Genomic DNA, 17444 nt, shown 5'->3' on the forward strand with positions numbered 1-17444 from the left:
CACAAGGCGCTTAACAGAGTAAAATAAAATAAATAAGTGAAAACATTTTAAGAAACACACAGTTCTAAAAGGAGCAAAGCAACTCTTTAGCTACACTTACTGTATATTACAATATATATGTAGAACAGTGATCATTGGGTTTTTGCATTACAGATACTTACAATTTTGAGTAGTTCTAATTCCAGTTTCAAATGGCTGTGTTTTAAATCAGTCATAATTTTAGCCTAAAATATCTTCAGTTCCCTTTCAATTTAAGCTATTTACTTTGCCCTTTTTATGCATCTCAAATAAGTTCAAACTACTGAAAATGACACTGAACTTATATGTAAAAATGGAATTCTGTCTAGTCAAAATGTACTCATAGATATCTTGAATTAGACAGCATTGTGACAAGTCAAAATGATGCTCAGATGTCTGTAATTTTAATTCTGGATAGAGCTAGTAAATGTCAAAATAGCTTGCTGCCATGTATTTATTGCACCTAAAAATTCTGCACCTGAGTAACCCTCAAACAGACCTGAGTGAGGATTGTCAGACTTTGCAGGAGTACAGTACTGGACTTTAGGCATAAATGTACTTGGAGTGGCATGTATAGAGGATCTGTAAAAGTAAGTAATGTCTGTTCTGTGTATGTGAATGATGACTGTCAGTTTTGCACAGCAGGGTTGGGCTCTGCTGCAGAACTGAGTCATCTCTGAATTATTATGTTTGGTCTCTGCCATAGCAGCAGACAGAGAATTGCGACAGAAATAAAGTGAAATTCAGGGTTGCCAAGCCGACACTTGTGGCAAACTTTTTCTGTTCTGTGACTGAAAATGTGAAGTCATCTCCGGAAGTCTTACAGAAATCAGTTTTCTCTGTGTCATTCTTGAAAGCTGGGTACATGTTGCGCATGTTTAATGTTTTCAGTGAACAGTTTATGTTGTCTGTCAGATACTGATTGAGAGACAGTTACTGATGGTGTTTGAATTGCTCGGATTATCTCTATGAAGTGTTTGAAAACCTAATCTTCCTATAAGCAGTACATAAGCTCAAAAATAAACATGATAGCGAGAAAAGAGCCGAGTAATCCCCGAACACACACACACACACACACACACACACACACACACACACACACACACACACACACACACACACACACACACACACACACACACACACACACACACACACACACTCTCTCTGGAGGGACGCTGATATCTGTCAGATATGAACAAGGCACCCGTGAAGGTGCGGCATCGCACATCGTGTCAGCTTACAGAGGTCTTAACCTCCATAGAAGGTCAAGCCACACACATGTATAAACACACCGAGCACATAAAAGCATTCTGCATGTGTTTTCACACTTCATCACTTCTCCTCATTTTTCTTCAAGCTGCTACAATTTTAGCCTTCAGGAGCATCCTCTTAACCCTGTGAAGCCCTGCCATAATTGATTCCATATTGAAGAGGCATTTTCTAAAATACAGAAAAAGTTACAAGTTAGTCATCATAAATGCATGAAGAATGCTGTCCTACTAAAACAAAATATTAGGCATCCAGTGGATCCCTCATTTCTTATCCCGCATTTATCTGAGCAGCAGAAGTTATTTCCAGGAATTTCTACCCATCTCTCCAGCCGTGGCCACAGATAGCTTGAGGTATTTTTCGGTCATGTGACCTTTGGCACTGCACAGTTGTGGTGAGGCATCAGGAGCAAATAGGAGGGAGGCAGCGGTGCAGACAGGGAGGCAGAGGGGAGAGCGTAAAGGAGGTCGCTGGCGAGACGATAGGGAGTCAGAGTGGAGGTCGGTTTCAGAGAATTTGTGGTGGGAGGAGATTGCATTAATATCAGTTTGAGCAAAAACAAGAATAAGAGTGAAAAGTGCAGAGGTTAAAGGGAAAACTGGGCAAACACTGCTTCTGTTTATCAAATGTGGGAGAGGGTTAGTCATCTCTGCAGCTTCTGTTTTTGGTGTCGCTATGGTTGGAAACCTCTCAAAATGCAAGTTTTTTGTCAGTGCTTTCCAAAATTACTGCCATCCTCTGTCATGAACAGACATCAGTTATCCATCCATCCATCCATCCATTCTCTATACACCGCTTTATCCTCACTAGGGTCACGGGGGGGCTGGAGCCTATCCCAGCTGACTCAGGCGAAGGCAGGGGACACCCTGGACAGGTCGCCAGTCTGTCGCAGGGCTACATATACAGACACACAATCACCCTACGGGCAATTTAGAGTATCCAATTAACCTCAGCATATTTTTGGACTGTGGGAGGAAGCTGGAGTGCCCTGAGAAAACCCACGCATGCACAGGGAGAACATGCAAACTCCATGCAGAAAGATCCCAGGCCCAGGCATCGATTTGAACCGGGGATCTTCTTGCTGCAAGGCAAAAGTGCTAACCACTACTCCACTGTGCAGCCCGACATCAGTGATGTTTAGAAAATTTACTAACAGCTGAGTCTTGATTCCACCCTATCAACCTGATCAATATCTGTCTGCAAGTATGACACAAGAGCAAAAAGGTGATTATGTCAGGTCGGCATTAAAACTGTAAACAGCTTTGGTCTCTCTGAGTTCAAGCACCTTCTGTACCAGTTTCCCATTTTTGATGTTAGTGGTATAACCACCCGTTTCAGATGTTATCAGCCCAATAAATGGCCATCATCATCATCATGGATCATTCCCTTACATATGGGCCTGTAGGGACCTCATCCACCTTCTAGTCGGCCCAGCAGGTTGCTATCACCGCTTTTAGAGATAATGGAGCTGGGATTTTGCACTTATAGCGTGGAAAAAAAGTTCACATTTGGAAATTAGAGCGGATAGTGAAGGTGCAAGTCTGCAGACTTTCACCCTGGAGTTTGAGTCCTGTTTAACACCACAGTTAGTTTTTCCTTGTTATCTAAGGCTTGTTTTGACTTTCGCTTTCTCCTACAGTTTTTCATTCTGTCTTTAATTAGATTTTCAGTCAGTGTTTGGTTAAGATCACAGGCACCAGAACTACTTGGTTAGCTTTGAAAAAAGAATATGAGTTTGGGTGAAAATACACCCTGTTGCTATGTTCACCACATGTTATAAAGCTCCATTTTGTATTGAGATTTTACAAATACTTTTTCATACAACTGCTAGAGGCAGCCAATAATATAGATCCTGTCAGTGATCAGAATAGATGATCTTCTGGCTTACTAGCAGATGGAAGAGGTCTCAACTGGCCCATATTTATGCGCCTGTCACATCCAAATTTGGTGGGAAAACTGTTTACTGATGAACAACAGCACATCCAGCATTAGTTTGCACCATCTTTGGTTGGTTGGGAGTTCAGTGTGCCAATTATTGCTGAAAGCTGCAACCTGCAACCTCACCATCTATCTGTGAAAGGATGACACAAACGAGACACAATGTTTTGATTTTAAATGTAAAAAGGCCAACAGCTTCCCCCTGCTTCCAGTCTTGATGCTAAGCTAAGCTAACTGACTGCTGCCTGTAGCTTTGAATTCAAAAGAGAGTAGTATCCAACTTCTTATCTAATTTCCTATAAAATTTTCAATCTGCATATTCCCCAAAATGTCCACTTGTTCATAGAATGTGCATAACACTAAGACTACCTCTGTTAAGGGAAGCAGGCGTCATTGTTAAAAGAACGAAACTAACTCTGACTGTAAAAATTCAATATCAAGTTACGCCATCAACTCCACCCTCCTCCTTTTGTGCGGCATCGTAACAATGTCACACGGCTTCCTTCTGTGGCACTGGAAGTCTTTATTGCCAGCAGGAGTTTGTCTGGAAATGTGTTGTTTTTGAAGTGAAGACAGCATCATTGTCACTGATCCAATGTTCGAGTTCTCTCATTTCCCAGTATTGATGGAAATTTGCAAGCTGCTTTGTTTGAGGTGTAGTTTACGATAAAGCGATATATTTTGTAGAACAGGATTTAGGCCTGTCTCAAGTAATTTCCTTGTTTTTGCCAGTGTGTGCCAACCAAGACTCTATAGCACCCTGCCAGAAGAAACACTTAAAGAATGCCTGCACAGACATGCATAGTTGTGGTCCACTGGGGTTCTCAGTACCTGTGAGATGCTGATAGCCTCAGATCCTGGACATATGTGTTTGTGTGTGTTTTCGCAGCCAGAGCAATGGTGCATCTGTGCAGCAGGCCCGTCCAGCCCTCCACCCTCCCGTCTGTCTCCCAGGCCAGCAGCAGGCCAGAGCTATCCATCAAACGGGCATCATGCAGGGAGCAGAGGAGCTGTGGCGTCTGCCTGGAGCAACGTGTTCACATTAACCTCTCCTGGAAAAGGCCAACACAAATGACCACGCTGCTCATGACGCTCTTCCCTCAAGACAAAAGCGTCATGGGAAACAAAAAAACGGCTGAACTTACAGGAGCTTGTAACGTTTCACAGCTCTGACCTGGTTTTGCTGCCGGGTGAGAAGATGTGATATTGTTTAAATGCGAGGATAGTGGTTCTCATTTCCATAAGTTCTCACATTTGCAGCGTTGAACTCAGTTGTTCACGTGTTTGTGTAGCAACTTTAGCTGACAGTTTGCTTTATGGCCTCCACATGCCTGACAAATTGCAGCATGAAATAAGTTTAAAAGTCACATTGTTTGTTCCAGAAAGTTGCAGAAATGACAGCTCTCCCTCATCTGGTGTTGCAAAGATACTCAATCATCCAGCAGACAGCTCCCCACGGATCAGGATAGACAGCGTGAGCCAAAATAGTTTGGTTGCTGATAGAACTTTATCCACTCTGATTCATATGAAGACATCAGGCAGTATCATCATGAAAAGTGTGCTCATTGTTCTCATTTATTCTATAGTGACCAAACATTTTTGGATAATTTATTTCAAGTGGATGGAGATTGACAGCTTTGGCATCATCAAGAAAGAAAAAAAAGGTTCCTCCCTTTATAATCCTCCTGATCCTCCTTCTCATCTTATCTACCAGTATCCTCCTCCCCTCTTTACGCCGTCTCCACTGAGCTTATCAGCATCTTATTTCATACCATCACTCAGCATAACTTTCAGTCACACTAAGCGACAAGCACAACGATTGCTCTTAAAAATAAATATATTCCATGTGTGTGCATGAACTGACCTGAGATCTTAATATATAGGAAACAGAAACTTTCCGATAGTTGCACACTTTGGATGCCTTTAAATCATCTCCAGAAATCTCGACTGGAGCTGGTTTGTTGACGGCAGCACAGAATCAAAGAAGGAAGCTGGCATGAGATCTGACATTAAAGTTTGAGATGTTTTCCTCTTGATGGCTAAAAGGTGTTTAGTTGCAACATCAACTTGTCTACAGACACATTCTCAGGATTTTTTATGTCATATCTGTTTTGGATTTTGGAGACATTTTGACAGAAGTCAGAATTAGACCATGCATATGTACAGTACACTATTTAAAAACAGAATTCCGGTGATGCTGTAGGAAAAATGTACAGCTGTAGAAAATATAAAGGCTACAACGCTATGAGAAAATATCTACTTGGCCAGCATTGTGCATCCTGTAGCAGCAGAGAGGAAACATTTGATAGTGAAGAGGAAAAGCTCATGACAAATTCTTCACTGGGTTATCTTTGGTCATACAATGTTAGAAAAACATGCCTGAAAGAGTCGTAGAAAGACCTGAAGTCATCTATTTCTGTCATCACACACTGCTATCAGCGTTTATTCGATTTTGGGGATATTTAAATTCTTGCCACTTTATGTGATTCATTTTCAGCATTCAGAATTTGTGTGTGATGTTTCTCTGAAGTGTTCTGAAGCAGCCTTGAAATAACAATGCCGAGACAAAAATTCAAGAGGAGCTGTGACCCTCCTGGAACACTTCTGTGTGTTTCACAGTGTTGACAGGGAGAGATTTCCCCCCACTGAGGCCACATCCACACCAATGTGGAGGTGCATTAAAAGCCTGTTTTTCAGTTTTTCTCCTCTTTAAGCTTTTATCCAGAGTCTGCAGAAATTCTCTCTAAAAATATACTTGGAATATGAAACACTGGCTGATTTGTTCGCACCGTCGCCCCATATGGTTGCTCTTTTTACATCCATGACTTAGCAAAACAAACTGCTGAATCATGAAAGTGTTAAAATGAACTGATATTGACAGAATGATATATTTTTGCTTGTGAAAATGCAGTAAGAAGGCCATTTTTTTGTGATTCTTAATGTGATTTATGAATGATTCAACACTAAAACTGCGTCACATGGCAGTAACGCTAAATAAAACAGACAAATTGTATTAGTTTAAACAGTAATGTGTTAGCTGACTGTGCACTCTTTAAATAGCAGTTTGTTCACATCATATCATTATGTCTGCTGCTGATGCTTTTCCTTTTCAATCTTTGTTTAGTAAGTGATGTATTTACGAAACATCCCCCAACCCACAATTACATTAATCTGCTGTTATTATCCACCCTCAGCAAACACTGGCGCGTCTTTCTGTGGGATTTCAGTCTGATGGGTGTGTTTCTGAGCTAAATGCTGCTTTGAGAATGACACATAAAGCAGAATAAATATTAAACAAACACCCAGTGAGTGGAAATTGCTGCTTTTACAGAAATATATTTGTCTGCTTTCTTTTTTAAGAACGAGATGAGGGGATGGTATCACTCTTATGTTGGTACCGTCACCTTTAAAGCTCTCTAATTAACATTTTATATCCACTTTCTTTGATTTGTACAGAAGAACAATGTAAAAATAGCTATTTGTGGTATTAAAAGAAGTTAGTTTGCAACATCCCTGTGATGCCAAAACTGTCTCTTTTTAGCCTAAAAATAGAAACAGAGTTCAACTATCCACTCATCTCCCCCTGCAGTGTCTTGTCAGCTTTCACAATATAAAACCTGGATGTCATTCAGTCTATTTAAGCTTCATAGCAATAAAAATAAGCTCATGTTGATGACTCTCCAGGCGCTCCTCTGGAAAGAGATCTCCTCCTTGACATGGAAGACTGCTCTGCTCTTGCTCTCTCTTGCAACTGAGGTGTCATTCTCCACCTTCCCATTCCAGTCATATATCCAGTTCATCGCAAAAATCCGCCTTCCGCCACCTTAAAAACACCTTCAGAGTTTGACCAATAGACTTGTGTGGTCAAGACACTAATTCATGCCTTCATCTCCCTTCGTCTGGAGCATTACAAGAGTTCTGTCAGGACTATCTGGCAAAGGCCTGGACAGACTCCAGTGTGTTCAGACTTTAGTTGTCAGGGTTTTTACCTACAACAAACCATCATATCTACTTTCACTGACTCTCAGTCAAGTTCTGTATCTTATACAATGTCCTCCTCCTATAAATCCCTTCATGCCCCCTAGACCTCTTCCACTCTAATGTCCCAAGACCTAAAATCTGTGAACTCTGACCTCACTTTGCTCACTATTCCCGATCCATTATGAATTTCTAATCCATGCAGGTTTTATGTTTCCATAATTTTCCCTACAACCAAGCAAAGGGAGTTTTTATTTTTGTGATTTAATAATTTCCATTCGAATACGCACATTATTTGAGTCCACTAGACATGACAAGCTGTTTCAACATTTAACAGCTCAACTAGATATCTATCACAGATATCCAAAATCCAATCCTTCCTCCTCAGAAAGAACATTTCCGATGTCCACAGCGACATTCTTTCTATCCACAATTGTCATTTCAGTCATGCCGTCATTCTTCCGAGGACACATGACATCACTTTTACCGTTCATATGTCTGGAGTTTCTTATTACAGATATCTACCATTCAGCTGCTAGTATCTGCAAATCACATTGTGGATATCTACAGCTGAATTATGACCAGTTGTAATTCCAGTTACAGATGTCTACAGTTCAACATTGTCCTTTTTAGATCTTAAATTAAATTAGGTTTGAACTGGTCAGAATGACCTGGTTGGTATCTGTAATTTCAATTCCAGATCGTCAGACTTGGCCACTAGATGTTAAAACAGTTTGCCATGCACACAATACGTGTTGTTTTCACTCTACACAAGCTTTTACATGGTAATTAAAGCTTTACAAAATGCTGGTAGGCAGCTTTTTGAAATCTCGACTGGGCCACGCTAGCTATTACCCTCTGTTTCCAGTCTTTATGCTAAGCTAAGCTAATTACCTCCTGACTGCAGTCTTCAAATCTGCTGCAAAGAGTATGAATCTTACCAAAAACTATTTCCCTAAAAGTAGCTATTTTCCAATAATGACGCCCTGGTGAGCTTATACAACTAAGCTAATGTTCACTTGTTTTTCTCTATAAATTAACAGCATCAGCCCATGTGAACAGCAGACAGACAGCTCGAAGCACTCCGTTTGTGTATTTCAGTAGCGCTAATGAAAGTTTAAACAACATTAAGTGGTGAGTGCAGATCTATGAGTTGGTCTGTTAAGTGGAAGTCAGTCTGAGAGCTTTAGCATCACTTCATTATTAAGGACACACTAAAGATAGCACAAATGAATAGCATGCTGTAGAACTATAATTACAGTTGTAATGTTTGTTGTTTAACACACAAAACATGTTATTTAAAAAGAGACATGCGGTTATCATCATGTTGTAGGTAATTGTTCCCTGTTTGCACTTGATAAGCGACACTCCCTTTTCCCTGCATCTCTGTTTTCTTTTAAAGTTTCTATTTGCTTTCAGGGATTTTGCAAAATAAACCTGCTGGGTCGGTGATATAGGGTTTACTTGCCGGCTCTGGGTTACATTATTTTCTCTCACTGTTTCCCTCATGATTATTTTTGCATGTTGGTTATTGATTCTGGATGGAGGTCACTGGTTGACCCATGGGTGTGTGTATTTTTAGTTTGATCTAACCCATGAGCTCCTTCCTCCCAGCTGCTCCCCGCACACTGAAACTGTAGTGATCAGCAGATTTAACACTTATCGTATGTGTCATGGTTAGGAGAGCGCCAACCACCCCTGCATTATAGAGAGAGGGTTTTAGGGGGGATGAAAGCTTTGACAGCCATCAGGGGGCATGATGTCATGTGAGGGTCTCTGCTTGTAAGCCTGGATGTTTTCTGCACCGATGAAAATACGGAGCTCCAGAGGATACATCTGGAAGTTTCACAAAGAGGAATCCGACACCATCGAGCCGCCGTGTTCAGTCAATGAGTGCAGGGATGCAAGTGGGTGGAGGGAAGGAGGGACAGAGATGAATGGTAGAGAGATGAATGATGCTCATGAGGGACAGAGGGACAGTGAAATAAATTAATGAATGGATGAAAGATAGGAAGCAGCTTAAATAGCGAGCAGGGTTGAGGGAGCTGGTTGAAGCAGCTCTTGGGATAGCCGTCAGTTTGCTGGTTTGGTCCTGAGTGAAATACTTCAGCAACAATTCAGTCGTTAAATTGTGCAAATGTTCCTGGCTAAGGATAATTGGTAATGACTTTGACGATGTCTGTGTAGGTTCTCATTCATCCAGGTCATGGTTATCCAAAGTAGTTTAAATCAATGCACTGGACTTTAAGAAAGTTCTTTGAAGACGTTTCACCTCTCATCCAAGAGGCTTCTTCAGTTCTGGTGGTGGTTGGTGTTGCCTCAGCTTTTAAACCTCTGCGAGGTGTGTTCAGGACTATTATTCCAATGACCAATACCAAGACTTGTCTGACTACTCAACGATGGTCATTGTGACGATACCTGTAGTTTTCTTTTGCACCGCCATGAGGTTGAACATTTACCTTTATTTTTTATGTCCAAATACTCAGAAGACTACTGACCATCCCTTCAATTTCAGCTGTAATTTAAGTTTAGAGTAAATTACCAAAGTTAGCAGACTCACACAATAAACATTTGGAGCTCATTTCACCAAGTTTTTCATTCAACCAGAGGAACAACCGATCATCAGCGTGGTCGTTTATTGGATACAATATTCTTTATTTTTCCAACTATCGTTATTTTTTAAACTGATTCACAATAACATGAATACATTTCAAAATATGCTACTTTGCCTCTAATGCAGCCATCTCTCCCTATCTGTAGTCATCACTTGGTGGTCTTGAACATCGTCTTACACACAGCGAAATCTGATTGGTTACATATCATAAACAATTGTTTGGCAACACTGAAGGAAGGATGTAGAAAAGTTGTCTTTTCAAAGACATTCCAGTGAAATTTTGTGTGAGAGTTTGAGTATCAGCCTTTAAAAAGTGACATTACTTGCCCCCTAATGTGAGCTGGGACTCGCAAAATGAAATTAAGTTTGACTTATTAACTAATCAAAAGCAACAACACAACAACATCATCATTGCATTTGCGTATAAGACTGGCAAATCACAATCGGCACAAAGCACCACTATTTATGAGGCTATATCTATTATGGATGTCACCAGATCATACTAGAAATGTTGTAGTTAGTACCACTGAAATGCCACATATATGTGATATGTACAGTACCCCCTGATTCTTATGTTTTCAGAATATTAAATGACTGTTATCGTCACACATCATTCCCATTTATACATATGGGCCAGTCCAGACCTCCCCCACAGTCTGGTAGACCAAAAGTTGTGTTATCATCCATTTTGATCAGTGATAAACAGAAAGTAACCTCAATGTTGTCGTCAACCTCTTGCAGCTATATTAATAAGCACGCAATAAATGTCTAGTGGAGTTTTCACTATGGAATCATATAAAAATACAGTTCTGTAACATGCGGAAAGCATTGATCTGAGACAAAACTCAAACTCAAGCCTCCTGTGTAAATTTTACTGCCTCTTTCATCCCCTCCAACCTCCAAATGTGGGCTTTCGTTTCCTCTTTGAAAGTGCAAAATCGCAGCTCCACTGCCGTAACAACCTACAGAACCTACTAGAAGGTGGACGAGAAGATCCTTCTGACCATGAAAGATCTGCAATGATGATGAATGTTTAATGGGCTGGTAACATCTAAAACTGGTTCAATATCAGGAATTTTTCAGGATATGAACAATGTGATGACATGTTAATATAAAATTGACTGTAAAAAGTGACTTTGAGGTGTCTTTTGGTGTTTATTCCAAATGTAAATCATTTGCATTCTGGCGTTTGGTTGTCTGTAACTTGTCCCTGATCATCTGTCGTACTCTGTTGCTGTCTCGATTCGAAATGGTCAAAGCTGTCAAATCTACAGTACCATTAAAGAACGTACATTAAAGAAGTACTGTCAGATTTTCAGAATTTTGGTCCCAAAGTGTTGGTTTTCATGCATTTCAGCTGTGTTTTTCAGTAGTTCATTTCCTGTTTGTCTCACGATGTTAATAATCTGCCAATCACATGTTTCACTCATCCTTTAATGTGCGTTTTTAGGAATCAAGTCTGTTTTCCTGAGTTTAATTTACATAACCACAGTAATTTTCATCCAAACTGTTGGTGATCTACAGCTCAATGGCGACCCAGCTGCTCTGCTAACATGCTGCTCAGAGCTCCTAGCTCTAGCTGCTGTTGTTTCTAATTATGCAGTGTCTTATCTGGTCTTATTTATCCAATCCTCCTCTGCCTACAGACATTATCACTAAAACTCAAAGGAATTCAGCCCCTTGTGTTCTCTGTGGCGTATAAAGACACAAACACGCCCACATTCGTAACCTCTTGTGTCCACTACACACCCACATACTGTATGTTTGCCAAGAATAAAGCACCGTATGAGCAGACAGCCAAATGTGAAAAATGAAGTCAAAGTAAGCAGAGCTAAAACCTGTCAGAGGTTCATCTCATGATAACCATTCCTGGAGTGATTAGAGAGGAACATGTGGATACTGCTTTAGCTCAAAACAAAAGGAGATGGTAGAACTGGCTGAAAAATGAACAGTGAGAGGAGGATTATGGGGAAATTAGAGGGAAAAGATGAGAGAGAAAAGCAGTGGAGAAGAAGAAGAAAACAGATAAAGATAAAAGAACAAAGAAGGAAATCTGGAAATATTTCAGTTTCATAACTTCTCCATGGCTCGAGGCTGCCTGTTTCCGTGCCAGAATATGAAACTTGTCTTTCATGCCAGTGTTGTCTGCTGTTAAATGCCAGCATATGGTGCAGAACAGGCCCAGGTCCCACCCAAAGCCCTTTCTGACCATATTCCTTTGAAGGGTCAAACATCAGTGCATCATAAATACATTAATTCAGTCAGTGTTCACTCTGACATGAACATTATCCAGTTTCTGAGCTACTACAGATGTTTGCTGACCTGGATTTTAGGACATTTGTTTCAGCTGCCTGTCTTGGATCAACTTTACAGCTGACACGTTTCTTACCACAGCTAATTAAGGTCCAGTTTCAGGGTTACCTAATGACTTTGCTGCCCACAGGTGCTGATTTACGTTGAGCTTTAAAGCTGTTTATAGTTGGTTAGATATGTTACAGATGAGCAGGTGCCAGTTGGGTGTGTGGTTTTACTGTAGCTGAACCAGGCTTTGAAGCCTACAGGTGCTGTGTTGGGTGATTTTTAAAGCTGGTTTGACGTCTCATGGGTCAACAGGTGCTGATCTCTGCTGCTTTCTGCCCTGCCTCTATCAACCAGATCTGATTTTTGCCACTTCGCTTGATGTCCGGTAGAATTGTTAAAGGGCTGAAATGAAGTCATTTTGGTTTTGATGACTGTGGCAGAGAGGGCAGCAGGGTTTTATTGCGGGTTATTGTGGCAGACGGGCTGCCAAGACCAATCAGGGCCACAAGGTGCTTGACTGAAAACAGGCCCCTTGTAGCCTCTTATGACTGTGATATTTAAACCAATTTAAATTGTGCATGTCTGGTGAACAAGAATGAGATTTTTCTTTCGATAAACAATGACATGAATGAGCTTAAGTCCAGATTATTAGCAGAGCAGCAGCTTCAGTCCTCTTTATCTACTCAGACAAGTGTGGTTCTAGCAGCACTGAGCCCAAGAATTACAGCGATCATGCACATGAAACAGACTTGAAGTTAAAAAATGCTTGACTGAGTGGTACACGAGACGTCATACAGTCTGTGTAGACAGCTGGATGATTAGCATATGTGTTCATGCATACTATCTTTTAGTGCCTGAGATATATGGCAGCAGTGCACTCGACCAGTGTTAGCCAAAGATGCTCACACTGAAAATGCTAACATGCTTATGTTTAGACATCATTTACCATGTCCAGCATTATTGTTTAGCATAGTTTACCCTTGAAATCTCAGCAGCCACTCCAGATCTGATTGATCCTGTTTCCATGTCGGGAATAATTCAGAATCATAGGTAAGACTAAGGCAATAAACTAAACTTTAGCTTAATATTAATGTTTTGATGTTTGTGTTTGCCTCCATCAACTGAAAGCACAAACTCTAATTTTTTTTGTATTCTCTGTGATGTTTATGGATGGACGAAATGCTGCTTTACTGACTGAGATTGTTTCACCTAAAAGCACAAATGTCAGCCTCATTGTGGAGCTGAAGGAAAAGACAGGGTCACTATGGTTCAACCTCTGAATGAATACCTCTGTATTATGTAGAAGCAATTATTGAAGAGATATTTTCCTGGTTGTATTAAAAGCCTAATCTGCTGGGAGGGAAAAAGCCACAGCTCCACCAGAGTCAGTTGGATTTGTCCTCTGGGGACCATGAATGACAATCCTTCCTGTAGTTGTTGAGATATTTGTGCTTGGAACGAGGCTTGCACGTAAAGAAACGCCTCCTTCTTCTGCTCACCATGTGTGATTGAACCATGCGGACCCTCCAGACAGTGATGGACATCTTTATAAGCTGGTACCTTAGCGGCTCATGAGTCCATTTCCATCCGGAGAGGGAGAAGCCTGCTTATTGGTTTTCCAGGGCAGATGTTAGCCCAGCTCACGAAAATAGCCAGTTACATAACTAACTGGTTTTGATTTGAGCAGAGCAGAGCCAGTAGACACCAAGTACAGCTAAAAGAGATTGGTATACACAAAGTATGTGTCTGCCAGTGAACAGAGGACGTTCCTCAGTGATTTACAGATCAGGCCAGCGTGACTCTGAACTGTACTTGAGCTCTGACTGTGATAAATGATAAAGGCTCGGTTGGCTAGAGGCCATCTTAAATCTGCTAAATTAGCTGTGTGTGTGTGTGCATGTGTGTGTGTAAATGTGGATTTGAGGGGATGTCTATAATCAGGTTAATAAGAACAGGAAATAGAGCTTCTCAGAGAGATGGAAAGAGGGGGGTCACAGAGGAAATACAGAGAGGATTGAGGGAGGAACAGAGGGTGTAATATTTCTTGGCTGGGATTCCTTTATGTGACTCCGCAGGTCTGTTTCTGTCTCTCTGGGAATGTAGAAAGTGTAATCTTATACGAAATCTAAGTGGTCAACATCTAAACATGACTGGAAGCAGAATGTTTTCATGACTGCTATGTTTATAAGAAGCAGTGAGAAGGCCTGTGACAGCTTATTGCATATAATTTATGCCTCTAAACCTCCTGGAATTATGGACTACATACATGCACTGATCCCTCTTTGAATCGCTCTGCCTGTCTTTCTTTCACAAAGCGTATCCTGTTGATATGCACCAGAGGTTTGTGATTGTCTGGAGCCTGGAGGGGCACATGAACAGTGATAGCATTTTAAACTGGTGTTTAACTATAGTACATTAAAGATGGGTTTCAAAGGAAATTATCACTTGAGTCGTTTTATTTCTATCCAATCCCTAGAATGCATTTTACATCCAAATTCACATCCTTTCTTTTCAGAAGACTGGCTCTCAAACAGCGAGATGTACTTAGCCCGTCAAGTGAAACCACATGACTTAACTTTTCCAGCAAAGCTAGCTACCTGTCGGTGCGACTAAATATCAGCAAGAAAAATTAAAAATAAGACCAACATTTGCCTGCTATTTTGTTTTCTGTTTCTTTTGTTCAGACATTAGGTGAATAGAAAGATGTTAAATACCTTACTTGACAGTTTCGGCGAACACCTGCCTCCTGACACGTCACACACTGTCAGTGAGACGCTTCTGAGGAAGGCGAGAGTGTTTGCCGAAACTGTCAAGCAAGGTATTTAACCTAACCTAATGTCTGAACAAAAGAATCAGAAACAAAAATATCAACAAGAAGACATGATGAACATTTTTGAGCTAACATTTGCCACCTCTAGTAGGATACTGTAGGTTGACAGTGAAGAAGACAATGACATTTTTTTCCGTTAAGCTCAAATGTTTTGTAATTGTTAAGTTGTACAGTGTCCCACCATTACACAATTATGGAAAACTGCCAGCATTTAATGGTGAGATACAAATGAAAACAACATTTTTTCTTGATGTATAGGCTTATATAAAAAATTACAAGTACTATCATATCAGATGATAGAAGATCTGGATAGCTTAGACTCTGACTAGCCCTTATAATGACCAAGACAAGAGCTTTGAAGTAAAGATAGTCAAACTACCCTGAAAACAGCACAGTGATCATACGGTTAACGGTTACATTGAAATGTAAAGAATAAGATGATACTGAATAAGCTGCTAAATTTCAAGACTGATGCAAATGAAATGTGACATTTACAAACTACTGCGACAGCTGTCTGATAGAACATTAGTACTTGTCATTTAGAAACAGGAATTCAATTTAGTTCCATTTAATTTGATTTATTCCTGTAAAGGCATGTGTATGCAGCAGTTCACTGCCCAGAGCAACAGATATGCACCCAGTCAATAGTTAAAGCCACAACAATTATGCGCTTAAAAAGAACCTAAGATGAATTTGTGAATAAACACAATGAAGGTTTACAAGATTAGAAGAGCTTCACAGGTCATTGTTGAAAATAGATTTATATGTAACGTAAGAAATAAGACTCTGAAAGCATTAAAAACACTTAAAGTCCCTCTCTGGTCATAGAACAATCCCCTTAAACATACTTATGTGTCAATCAAAAGAAAAAAGTCTTTTTATGCCTTAAAATGGCTTTAAAGGTACCTTTTTACTCTTGCTTTCATACAAATGTGCAGATCTATGCCTCTATCTCCTCTCCACACCACTTCCTGTTTGCTGCAGCTGGAGCACACCAGCTCACCTACGATTTTGCTCAAAGACTGTAAAACTGCTCGATGCTGCATGATAGCAAATCGTAATATTGGAGTAATTCAGTCACAGTCATAAATAATAACATTGTGGAACCTCTCATCCTGCAACTTGACAGGACTGATTCTTTAGTTTTGTCACATCTGAAACCCTGCAAGTCTGAATCCGTGTTTTTCAGTCTGACATCGGTTCAGCGTCACGGTAGGAACGCTCAGTAAGCATATAAAAACCTTTCTTTAACCAAACACCTGTAAGGATAATTAAGAAGTCTCACAGTTTATCATTTTGTAGATTCAGAGATATTTCATGGCTTAAGTGAAAACATAAACATAATTTTGGCAGTGGAAGTAATTTGTGTCCACCCTGTGCGCGTCATAAATGTCTGTGCACAATTTCAGGCCAATCCATTCAGCAGTTCTTGAGATCAAAGTGTTGGACCAAGTGGCCAAACAACCAACATCATCTGTGGAGCTTCACCACCGGCGTTGCTAAAGGGTCGAAATATTTCAGACTTCATATGGTGCTACAGTCTCTGTAGGGTCAGACACACTGGCTGCAAAGCATCATCATCAAAGGACAAATAGCTGCTCTTTATTTGTGTCTCTATGTATGTGGTCTGTGTGTGCATGTTCTGTTTTTAATCCCACTGTTTTGCTCCTCTTCACTCCCTCAAAAGTCCGGGAATTGAATAAATTATACTGCAGGAATTCCCTGGCACGGTAGATATAAAGAGTGTCATTGTGGTGCAGGCACAATGACACATGGATGGATTTATATAGAGCCTCTGTGATATACTCAGACAAACCCAGACTGTGCAGAGTGCAGAGAAGAAGCCATTGTCCTGCAGTTCAGACTTCAGTCTGACCAAAATGCTTCACACTGATGCTTGAAATTCCTCCAGCATCCTCCGGAATGACCGTGGGCATGAAATATAGTCCAAAAAGTTCATCTGTCATCCCAGTATTCCATTTCTATAACTCACTAAATGCTGTTGACATAATTAGATGCATTGTGTGGCCAAATTACTCAAATATCCATTTTTATTTATTGCATTATTATGTTATTTTACTTAATCTGTTTGTTTTTCCATTTCCAAATTACATCTTGAGTATTTAATAAATATTTATTGGGAATGTTTACGGCTTTTCTGTAATGAGAATATTTGTACACACATCTCTTGTTTCAGTTTATTGATATAAACACACTCTAGAGAGCAGTTCAGTTGACTAAAATGATAACAATAATGCAATACAGCTCTCAACAACCTTATTATACGTAACCTTTTTCCCTCTCTTCGTCTTTGCAGTGCTGCTGGCCTGTGTGTTGTCCTTCAACGTGGACCAGAAGAATGGTTTGTCTTTCAGCGGCCCACTGGAGGACATGTTTGGCTACACCATCCAGCAGTTTGAGAACAGTGAGGGGAAATGGTGAGTGTCTTTCACAGGACATTTCGAAGATGTGAGGTTATCAAGAGGCCAAGCA

At 40.5% G+C, this 17444-nt stretch overlaps 1 protein-coding gene across 1 annotated transcript in view; it reads left to right on the top strand.

The window, feature by feature from the left end:
• itga1 (integrin, alpha 1) overlaps positions 1-17444 on the top strand; it is a 73086-nt gene that overhangs the window by 10600 nt on the left and 45042 nt on the right. The window contains exon 2 of the mRNA XM_051938608.1: positions 17269-17389. Coding sequence (XP_051794568.1) covers positions 17269-17389 — 121 coding nt within the window. The remainder of the gene's footprint in view (positions 1-17268; positions 17390-17444) is intronic.

The sequence above is a fragment of the Acanthochromis polyacanthus genome, chromosome 18 (assembly GCF_021347895.1).
Source record: "Acanthochromis polyacanthus isolate Apoly-LR-REF ecotype Palm Island chromosome 18, KAUST_Apoly_ChrSc, whole genome shotgun sequence".
NCBI lineage: Eukaryota > Metazoa > Chordata > Actinopteri > Pomacentridae > Acanthochromis > Acanthochromis polyacanthus.